The following is an 11,627-nucleotide window of genomic DNA, read 5'->3' as shown; positions in this document are numbered from 1 at the left end:
ATTGTAAACCGTCCATATACATCCGAGGTTGTTTGCGATAAAAATGACCAAGGAGTTCCTAATGATACATGAGTTATGTTCCTTAAATACCTTTGTTCTTAAACTTCGATTAAAAATGTACAAATTTAAAAGTGAAATATTTTTTAAGTGTCGTCACATAATTTTAATCATGCGTGGCTGCAGTGATTTCTGAATGGCAAAGGGAAGTAACCGAAGTAAGCATTTTGTGGAGTTTGATGAACAGTTGTATTGCAAACATACAACACATAGAAAACGGCATTGTGAATACATTTTAATGAATAGTAAAAGGTTTTCTAACTTCCCAAAATATATTGAAGCAGTGCAGTGGCTTCATAATCATTTTGACAAAATGCAATTCATTCAAAACTCGCTATGTCGAGCTCTGTTATCTAGAAGGTTCGGTTATGCCGATTTTTGTTTATGTTTTTGTGTTTAGTTAGATATGTTTTCTGTTTTGAGTTATATCGAGTTTTTGCTATCTCGAAGCATTTTCTAAGGTTCCAACGACTTCGACCGAGTTTTGTCTATAGTTTTCAAATTAATAAACGAAATACCAAACATAAACAGAAATAATTTCACATGAAGTATTAAAAGGACTGTGTACTCTGTGACATTTGAATGAGATTTAATCAAAATAATCGCCGTTCTTAAGGGAACCGATGTTTGGTTTAGGTTATAAAGTTCTAGATACATTATAAAATAAAAGTCAGCATCATACATTATTGCAAGAGAAAATATTTACACAATTTTACAAAGAAGACATACTTAAAACAAACATTGCAATGTAACATCGTTCAAACCCATCAGTTAATCAGCGAAGAGATTGTCCATCAGTTACGGCCCTTTCCCAATTTGTCAAATGATCAGCATAATGCATATAATAAAAGCTAATGGTACATCGTCAGTATTCATGTTAATCTATGTTCGCACTAGTGCTCTTTTTTATTTATTTTTTATAAATTATATGTGGCGTCGGTCCCACCCTATTGAAAAGTGACAAAACTACATTCAAATTTTACAGAAGCTACCCAACTATCAAGAACTGTTTCATGTGTAAAGTCTATTTAAAACAAATAGTAAATGGGTCATTTAATCGTCTAACCCAGATCCCTTCATTTAGCTGAGGAAAAATCGATTGAAACGTATGTAGTTCTAGCCTCTAAATTCACTGTTGGCTTCACTCGTGTGGAACCCTCTGCTGGTAGATCAAGATCAGCGTAGATGAGTGCTCCTTCCTCGGTCTACATTCAGTAAAACACACAACTTTATAAGGAACGTAAAACAAACAACGTTTACGTATCATCATTCAGAGATCAGTATATGGAACAAACTGCATGGTTTTTTTAAACATAATAATTTATATTTACTACCTATTCAGCAGTTCGTTACCAACTCGTTACGGCGATGGGATTCATTAATTCAATAGTGCAAAACATTACAAGGAGTATATGATAGTTCAACTCCAGTGAGTTTAAACCATATAACTACATTGCGTATAAGGCATATTAACAAACAGCAGGAAATTGAAGACATATAACTACAGGGAGTTTCAAACATATTCACTAAAGGGAGTTGAAGACAAATAAATACTGTGAGTTTCAATATTTTCACTGCAGGGAGTTGAAGACAATTTATTACAAGGACTACAAGGCAGATACACTTCAGGGAATTTAAGACATATTAAATAAAAGAAGTTTAAGACATATTCACTACAGGAAGTCAAAGACATATTAAAATAACTGACCGTAAGACATAATAACTACAAAGAGTTGCAGATATATTGACTACAGTGAGTTTAAGATATACATGTATTCACCGCATGTAGTTTAAGACATATTCACTACTGGCAGTTGAATGCATATTCACTACAGGCGGTAAAAACATATTCACTACAGGCAGTTGGAAACATATTCACTACTGGCAGTTGAATACATATTCACTACAGGCGGTAAAAACATATTCACTACAGGCAGTTGAAAACATACTTACTACAGGCAGTTGGATACTTATTCATTAAATGTAGTTTAAGCCGTTTTCACTACAGGCAGTATAAGACATATTCACTATAGGCAATTTAAGGCTTATTCACTACATTGAGTTTAAGACTTATTTATTAAATGTAGTTTAAGACACATTCACTACAGGTAGTTGAAGACATTCTTACTTCAGCCAGTTAAAGACATATTCAATACAGTAAATGAAAGAAAAAATGTAAATTTTAATTGGCTGACCGTAAGACATAATAATTACAGAGATCTGCAGACCAACGTTGAGTTTTAAATATAATAGTGCATGGAGTTTAAGATATATTCACTACACATATTTAAAGACATATACACTACGTGTAGAGTACTTTTAAGACTGATTAACTTTCGTACCTGAGGTTTTGCAGCCTGTCGCTCCTCCTTTTGAACAACACAAGCATCACCATGGTTGATTCCACCGAGATTATCGGGTCCTTTTAAAAAAATAAAATATTTCACCATTTAGTTACTGATTGATAAAACTATGAGCATTTCTTTCGTAACTGGCATTTATTCTAACAGTTCGGCTTCGTAAGTTTACACTTGTACATATCTGCTCGCATCGTAATAAAAGTCAGTATTTATAAAATTTACTTCGTACCTAAATCACTAAACGCTTTGTTGGTAGATTCTTACGGAATAAAAAAAGTACTTAATCAGCAACAAATCAGTGACAAAACTGCTAAAATCAATGTTTTATAAAATAATCGTACACAAGTCTTCAAAATGAACAGACGAAGAATGAAAGGTCATGTAGGAAACAATTTGCCTGCATCATAAGCATAGATTATGGATGTTTTGATTATATAACCACCAGTGTTTCTACAGTCATTTAACGGTCATTCAACATCCAATACAGCATTCGCCCCTGACATTTACTATGTTCTACGTCAATAATTACAAAATGTCTTTTCATTTGGTCCACGGAGATTTCAGTCATTGATGGTGTTAAGGAACTCATACAAAATGGTTTGATGTTCTTAAACTTTGCTGATATTGAATTAAGATTTATAAAGAGACACAAAACAACTGGCAGATACCTAGTTTAACATAATTTTGTAAATCCAAGCCGAACATAGGTTTTAAATAATGTTTAAATGTAAAGCTATTATTTGCACAAACCATGTTGCTGTTATCTTTTAACATTTTAAACAATTGTTACTTGTTTGAAACATTTTTATTAATGTAATTTTGATTAAGAAGAATTTACGATATTCGCTTCTGAATATGCACATTATAAGTACCTTCTCTCGTCCGTGTTTTCTTTCGTCTTTTCGATACAATCGCGCACCCGAAGGCTATCAAAACGATTGTTAACGCTAGACAACCGCAAATTATTCCGATCAACATAGAGGAAGAGTTGTCTTTACCGCTGGGTGGTGAGGAAGGCCTTGGACTCGGTATTGTTGGTTGAGATGATTTTTCTACAATAAATGCAATATAATACATATAACGTTTAACACTGCGACCGCAATGCTGGAAAAGCCATCCTTCGGATGCATCCATACATAGCAAGTATGATATGAGGAATCGATATAATACATTAAGCGTAACTTAGTGAGAAGTGCGGGCGATTTCTTTGAAGTTGCAGGGTTTGTGTTCATTAGTTTAATAGCCGTCATTATTTTCCCAATCGACAAACGCATAACCTTTCCATATTATTATTCCCAATTAATCTTTTAATTATTTTGTCTAAGAATGTATAAATAATTGATTTTAATTCTGTTACAGATCTTTAAAAATTGATACAAACATATCACTCACTTTTATAGTTTAAGGTCATTGTAACAAATTATATATGTTTTAGGTTTTTACATATAAGTTTTCGTCCGTCTCACTTAACGGTTAGCACAACATACAAAGAACCACCAAACAACCGCAAATGATTTTAATCAGCATTGACTCCGTTCAGTGTTAAGGGTAGGCCTTATCCATGTTGATAAGAATCGTTTACGGTCCTGCCTCCTCGTTAACATCAAAGGAGATGTTCACCCACGTGTACATACCTTTGACCAAGATGAGCAGTTCATTTTCCGCCGATCCAATTGTGTTTCTTGCAGTACACGTTAAGTTATGACTACCAGTGGAGTGAAATTGCATGTTCAATTCTATGCTGACTTTAGTCCTTTTACCTGAAAAAGCAGGTTATTCGTTTAGGATATACTTGCCTCTTTCCCTTCAGACTTCAGTATTCTGAACATGGTAATGATCCTATTGCTTTAAAAGTGCAAATGTTGCTCATTTAAACAAAATAAAAGACGATTTATGACCCACTAAAAAAGAAACATGCAAGTACTTGTTTTGTTTGAAGGCGTGTGAAGCCACTCCATCTTAGCTGGTGGGTTTGCGTCACATTGACATAAAAAGCTTGCACTGTCACCTACGTAGGTGTTAACTGGGGACCTGGGAGAAAAGCTGATAAACGGTTTGTCTGTAAGCGTAAAAAAGAAATCATAGAGCCGATAAGTCAGAACTTTATTTATAAAAGCAACGTGATTAAAGTCATAATTGCTATCTTTTAAACGAAAATTTGTTTTATGACATCATATTTATTTTAATAAACATGTAGAGATGAAACAGGCTTACCGAATGCCTAGCAGCAGAAGCTGTAACAATGACCGTATTTAAATATGCTTGGTTTGATGCCTCACAGGCATTCAGTATCTAAAACTCTATCAATGTCCCTAGTTGAGTACACGTTAATTCATTTGCATTTAACTAGGGCCAATATAGGAGTTTGGGATATTGAGTTTCGGTTATACCTGAATTTATGTGCATTCCAATACCTAAGGGCCATTGTTAGATTCGTTGATACTGAAGTTCGGTAGGTCTTAATACAATAACAATCCAAAAGGGTCATTGTTTGTGTTTTAAACGATGAATGCATGTTAGGCCTTACTCTATATGCATTAAAAAAGGTCATTGTATCGGTTAGATTTCGGCCATTTTCATTCAAAAAGGATCATTGTAAGAGCTTTTGATGTTGGGCGTTCCGCTTTTTCCTTTCAAACTTTGCATCCTATGGTTACACTTATTAAAGGATGATCAAATAATGCAGTGTTCACTTACATGTTATGTTGAGCTTATAGGCTTCTATTACTTTGATTTCTACGAACTTAGGATTTTCTATGTAACACGATACTGTTTCTCCATTGTTACGTCGTGTTAGGTTGGCAGATAAAGTCTGCAAATTGACAAGTAACATAAACAATTTAACATTGATATTGTATTACAATATAAAATGTTATTTCAATGGATTTGATCAATACTCATATTATTTAGTATAATCTCAAATCGCATGTAAACATCATAGAAAAACATTCAAACAGAATGAAATACCTTTTTTGAAATTGTCATATTATTGGTGTCATGCCAAAAAATGTTTTAAACAATAATAACATAAAATACCAATAAGCTTGACAAAATGACAATGCTTTTTTAGTAACACATAGGGATTCTTAAACGTCCTGCTTACAGAACTGAAACTAAACCACTTATTTCTGCTTACAGCTGTTTATTTCATTAAACAGACAAAATGTTGAAAATAAGAAATAATTAGCGTTATTATAACATCAAACTTTTATATTATTATCAATTCTCACTCTTACAATTAATTCCAGGCGGTGCCTTGTTTGCAACACCACACGTTTATAAAAAAGTTTTATTCACAAGACGTTATGTGTTAGTGTACACACAAATGAATAAGAAGATCTCAATTATATATTACCTCAGTCATTGTATATCCTGATAATTCGTGAACCCTTTCTTTTTTCTGTGTGGAATTGTATTGAACATTAGACGTTATGTCCCATCTTATTTGACTAACTGGATTTGATACGTCGCTTTTACACTGCAGTAGAAGTATTGCATTACCTTTGTCATCGTTGACTCGATTTAATTCTTCAAGCTGTAAAAACTTCGGTGGGACTGGTTGAAAGAACAAACAAAAACAAGTTGCTTTGTAAGGATGAAATTTGGATTAAATTTGCCATTTCAATCCGGTTTTACATAACGAACTGTGTAACTTAGATTTACTTACATAAAACATCAATGGCAGAAGTCGAGCAATTTGTTTTCATTTTCGGTGTGTTTTTGTCATACTCTCTAAACTCAACACAACAAGTTAAATTCCTGGTATTGTCATATCTGCTAAAACTGTTTTCTAATTCGGTTTCAGCATCAATTGTTTTATCGTCTTTTAGTTTTGAAAAGCTGTTGCTTGTATTGTATGTTGTTGAATTGTACATGAAGTAGAGTCTTGGCTCCGGTCGGGCATTGAAGGTTTTGCAAATAATATGTGCATGATTTCCTTCTTTGATTGATTCCGGCAGCGTAAATGTAGGTATCGATGGTTTCCCTGTTGGTAAAATATGAACTTTAAGTTATTATCTGTTTTTTTAAACACACTTTCTTACTTCATATAGTCCAAACTAAATGATCATTAGATGAAATGAGTTCATAGTAGTTTCCCATTGAATCGGTATTCTTATTGTACAAATTTTAACTACCATTTTGTACTTATTGGTGAGTATTCACAGATGTTATAAAATGCATTTGATATCTGAATATACAACATCTCACTTAATTGGTACAAGTATTTTTTAATTAGATCTATTTCTTTATAATTATAATGTTGTATCAAAGTTGTTTGCCGAACTAACAGTATGTCATTATTCACAATGACAATCAATTGAACTAAAATAGCAAATTTATTGTCGCCAAGTTGTTTCACTTTCAGCATTTTTAATGATGCGATACAGTCAAAATGATTCTTAAACCAGTATGTGACGTTTAGAGATAGGCTCGTTAACTGCTGATGGTCGTAAAGTCGTGGGACATTCATTTGCTTGCCCTTCGTGATTGGAATTAAAACAATGTAACGTTGCACTGCTTCTGGTTTTTCTTTATCACATAGTGTAAATATATTTTCAAGTAATACAATATGATTGAAGTAAGAAAAAAGACTTACGCAAAACAATAAGAGTGATTGAAACTGTTTTGGGCTGTTGTCCATCTATAGTAGCCTCGCAAGTAACGGTATGATCTGTATCTTCTTCACTTGGCATGTATTCATACAATGCTCGATACAATGGAGAGCCTTCCACGGTCAGATTGGGAACATCTTGTCCATTTTTCTTGAGCTTGAACTTCATTTCCTTTAACAACTTCATATAACTCTAATACATTACTCAGTACCAACCAGAAATCACAAAATATGTTTTACAAGATCACACTATTATCGAACAACATTCATGGTGCATCATATGACGGGAGATCTAACCAAATTCTTATTGGCCTTAACATTTAACATAGAACGTACGAAGTGAATTCGGTCAAAATATGTACATCTACTATGGTTGGAATAAAAAACAAACAAAGGTAAAATGCCTCGGAAAAGAAATACAATGTTAATGTCCGTCCTACATTATGCAAGTCAGCACTTTGTTCATGAAGAGGAGTGGTCATTCTGGCTTATAAATTGCAATTGATACAGATGGAATATATTTGTTTATATATATTGTTTATTAGGTGCCATTTCGAAGAACGTTTGTATGCATTTCCTTCATCGTTAGTGGCGCAAATTGAAATACAAATATGATTGAATAAATATTAAATAGAGAGAAGTAAGGTGTTTACCAGGTCTTCCTTGCTGACTCCAAGCACAATACATTCCACGTTCATATAGACGCCAACCTTTCCCACCAGGCATCGTTCACAATCCAACTCTGGGATGGTAACGTTGTCAGGGAATTGGGGAATTATGGAAGGGACATTTGGCTCTGAAATGTAAATTACGATTGCACAATGTATTAAAAAAACGTATATTTCAAATACATGTTTGCGTGTTTCGTTATTAAATCTATGTTAGATACTTTGTCATTTCTTGGTCAAAAACAATTTACTACTCTTTATTCTGATGCAGACTACTGTAAGAGTACATCTTATTTTCGCACAGAAACCTCCTTTGGAAATCATCTTTTTCATGGAAAGTAGAACTGTTCATATTGTTCTAGAGTTGGCTCTTCCAAGAAATAAGCAATAACAATGACAACGCAATTGTATGAGAGAGCACATAATAATAAGTATATCAATTGTAGCCATTGATGTTAAGTGTTATGTGTTTCCGTGGTATTCTTGTCCTCCTCAACAATCTTTCACAGTATTAATTCCTTTAACGATTTCAAAACTTGCAAGAAGTATATAGGTTAATGCTTACATAGCTGAGCTACGCTTTATTTTCTTTAAATTAAAATGAAAACACATATAATGGTTGAAATCATTTTTGTTTACAAATAAAGCACGTCCATTTTAATCGAGCATTTTTTTGCCACTGCCGTTGAAATATGTACGCGTAAGAACGGAAGCGTATTGAATATATGTAGTTATATTGTGTCAGTTTTTGACATGTATATTTTTCTTCTCTGTTTCTTTAGCTAAATTTTATCCTGATATTCGTATGTGTTTGTTTTATTGTTTGTTTGGGAACATCTTACAAAGGCTTTCGTTTCATGTATTGGCCTTGATACGGCTAAATACAGATTATAATATTAACAATATATCAACCATTATTTTATGAAATACTGTCAGGCCAAACAAATTGTTGACTTATTTTCCTTCACTCAAGTACGAGCGTTGACTTCTGCATGCAAAACTCTTGTCAGTATAAAACCAACTTTTCCATTTTAAAATAATGTGATATCTTAGCAGACCGCAGTATGGTAAAGCCAGCGTACCGCGTACTACACTGTTTAAAAAAAACAACGCTTTTGTACAACATAATCATACAAACCATTTTGTTTTAAATTTGATTTGCACGGCCAATATATTGGCGAGTTCTCTAAACGAACGGCACGTAAATCGCCGATCGATATGTGATTTTTAAAAATGCTGCTAACTATTGGTACAAAAATGATATCAATCATCATCATTGATTAAATTAGTCTAGTATAAATGAAGAACTTTCTTGTTTCAGCAACTTATAAGGAATAAGCCGCTTAAATGAGAAACTTGAAGGTTGACCAAATAAGTAGGACAAAACTAAAGTGACATTCTTATTTAAAAGCAATTGAGAAATAAGTATATTTAACAAAAATCTCAAGTGATCAACCTTTAACTACTTACTAAATAATGCATTTATGGAAAATATAAGTTATCGGTAATAAGGTTGTAAATGTATATTTAATAGCTGAAAACGCACACATTACCTAATTGATTGGTGAGTGCTAAAAGATTTACTTTGACCAACTATCGTCTCATAAGGTAGAAATACCGTGTTTGCTGCATCTGTATTTTGAAATTAGTCTCGGTATCCTTCATAAGCACCATTGTTTGTGATATTTATTCATGCTTTGTGGTAAATAAAGACAATTTTATTAATTGTGGTACATTTTTTAAGGATTTAGAGTGCATCTTTAATAGATAACAAGTCATAATGACTAGATCGTTAAACGCGACTACTAAACGTCTTCCTTTACAGTATAACACCGTGCGTGTTCCTAAACTCACTCAATATTTAAGGAATGAATTGCGGGGTTGATGTTATATTCGGGGTATGATTGGGCTGGTCAAAGTGTGTGGAGTCCGAAAGAAATTCTTTGACCAGTCAAACTGCTTTCATATCCCGGTAAATTTTTACACCAAAAGTTCATTAAAAAAATATTAAAAAAAATAATTCATTTCATTTAAGAATACTTTACTGTAATCCTTTCTTACCAATTCTGTAAAATGACTTCACAATAACACGGAAAAAGATCAACCACTTGAAATCACTTTTGAAAGTAAGAATGAAACACAAGTTGCAACAATTCATTTAACATATCATGAGTTAACACTTTCTAAAACATTGATATTTTTTTACGGGACCTGCTGACACAAAACAAGCAGTAACAAAAAAAAAATCCATGTATACTGATGCGTTGATTCGCGATCTGAACATATCCGAAGATGCTATTTTCATTAGACGATATCAGCGATTGCCGAAAGGCAACTCATTTAAGGAATGACAGTTGAGATGTGAATATTCACCGTTATCCCCGACTGTGAAGATACGTATTATCAACATGACACGGTCATGTTGAATGTCAATAGAGTAACGAGGTAAGGTAGTGTCTATATTATTTGTGTATTTCCACCATTGGACCAAACTTGTGTTATGACTTCGAATAATTGAAAACTCTAGCCACACATCGTCACCTTGATTGATTTGATCGGTATTTATGGCCCGTAATGTGCCACATACTGCAACGTTTGATAACAAATGTATGTTACTATTGTCAAGATATATGACCCGAGTAACATACATTATTAAATAACTGGGCTTTATATCAGGATCATTTTTGTTTATTTATAATAACATTAAACAACCGCAATGTATCACGGTTAGGTTCTTAAATATTATATCAGCATTAAAGCACGGTCATACATAAAGCAATTCATTCAAATTTTTACCATTTTTCTCAGTATCGACTTGATGTAGATAACGGTACTTGTTCACATTGAAATATAACACGCATCAGTTCAAACAGAAAATAATATTGCGAATTCATTTTGTTCATGACTTAACAATATATAAGTGCTATTATACTCAGCAAAGAATGAGGTTGTCCAAAACTATTGGATGAAGATAATGTATACAGCAATGTATACAATTGTAGTATAATCATCAGTGGGCTTTGCTTTTAAATCAAATGCGGCTGTTCAAAAACATACGAATGTATAGAAGCATTAAAAGCAAACCCTGCCTGAAATATGGATAGAAGAAATTGGCTGTTTTAATAGTAGTCATTTTTAAGCGTCAATTATGTTCAAATATATATATATATATATATGAGCTTATTAACATATCATGATGTGAGCGCCCTTTTTCTATTTGTATTCGAGGCAAGGTATGACGCGATATTTCCCTTTTATGTCATATGTACTATAATGCCTATTGCACCTTGTTGCGGTTCTCATCATTTCTACATTATGATATAAGTACAACATGCCCTCATCATACACGCCTTGAAATTGGGGAAATAATGATAAAACACGACCTATAATGTACAGTCTAATTGCACACTTGATGTCATTGTTATGTGTAAACGTTATTAAGTAATAATACGTGTCTTACCTTCACATTGATGACTTGGTAGACAAAACAGAATATAAACAATTTTACAGATGAGAGATATATAATCCATCTTTTCTGCTTCGAAATTGACTGAAATCAGGAATTGCACACGATATCCTCCAGTTTTCATAATCATCAATAGCTACTTAGGACACTTCGAACGAGGGGATGTAGAGTGATTTCCAAGTAAAAGTTTAAAATAATCGATTAATTGAAAGGAAGTTTTCGGCTCTAAATTTGTTCATCTGTATATGTTTATGAATGAAAATAATAAACAACCCAGGTTAAATGAACCCCCTTAAAAACACACTTCTTATTGCTAGCAAAAGTTTAACAAAAATGGTAGTTTTGTTCTAAAGTATGTTAATTTCAACCCATGTAACCCTAATAAACATCCGATTAGATTAGGTTAGCGCACTAGTTACTCACTAAGGCGACCGGGATTGCCTTACAGCCTAGGCGCATGAGAG

At 33.1% G+C, this 11,627-nt stretch overlaps 1 protein-coding gene across 3 annotated transcripts; it reads right to left on the bottom strand.

Annotated features, from left to right (window-relative positions):
* Positions 1–287: 287 nt before the first annotated feature.
* On the bottom strand, positions 288–11,259 carry LOC128236167 (irregular chiasm C-roughest protein-like). Of its 3 annotated transcripts, none has more exons than XM_052951054.1 (11): positions 11,158–11,259; positions 7,683–7,825; positions 7,015–7,210; positions 6,085–6,402; positions 5,773–5,972; positions 5,115–5,229; positions 4,342–4,476; positions 4,052–4,177; positions 3,290–3,469; positions 2,400–2,479; positions 288–1,262 (listed from the first exon to the last, which is right to left on the bottom strand). In XM_052951054.1, exons 1-11 carry the CDS (start codon positions 11,225–11,227, stop codon positions 1,134–1,136), a joined length of 1,692 nt encoding a protein of 563 aa, XP_052807014.1. In that variant the 5' UTR covers positions 11,228–11,259; the 3' UTR covers positions 288–1,133. The 3 variants fall into 3 exon arrangements, with proteins under 3 accessions (XP_052807014.1, XP_052807015.1, XP_052807016.1); XM_052951055.1 differs by having other exon boundaries at positions 7,015–7,201; XM_052951056.1 differs by lacking the exon at positions 288–1,262 and adding an exon at positions 1,932–2,059.
* Positions 11,260–11,627: the final 368 nt, after the last annotated feature.

The sequence above is a fragment of the Mya arenaria genome, chromosome 5 (genome assembly GCF_026914265.1).
Source record: "Mya arenaria isolate MELC-2E11 chromosome 5, ASM2691426v1".
NCBI classification, from domain to species: Eukaryota; Metazoa; Mollusca; class Bivalvia; order Myida; family Myidae; genus Mya; species Mya arenaria.
This window is presented reverse-complemented; position numbering and strand designations above follow the sequence as displayed.

Bases quoted from the DNA above. Each gene is read 5' to 3' on its own strand.
- LOC128236167 (XM_052951054.1), bottom strand. From the start codon at position 11,227: ATGGATTATATATCTCTCATCTGTAAAATTGTTTATATTCTGTTTTGT. The intron at 7,826-11,157 runs GTAAGACACGTA...TTTACATTTCAG, and splicing joins ACCAAGTCATCAATGTGAAG to AGCCAAATGTCCCTTCCATA. The intron at 5,230-5,772 runs GTAATATATAAT...GTCAATTTGCAG, and splicing joins CAGGATATACAATGACTGAG to ACTTTATCTGCCAACCTAAC.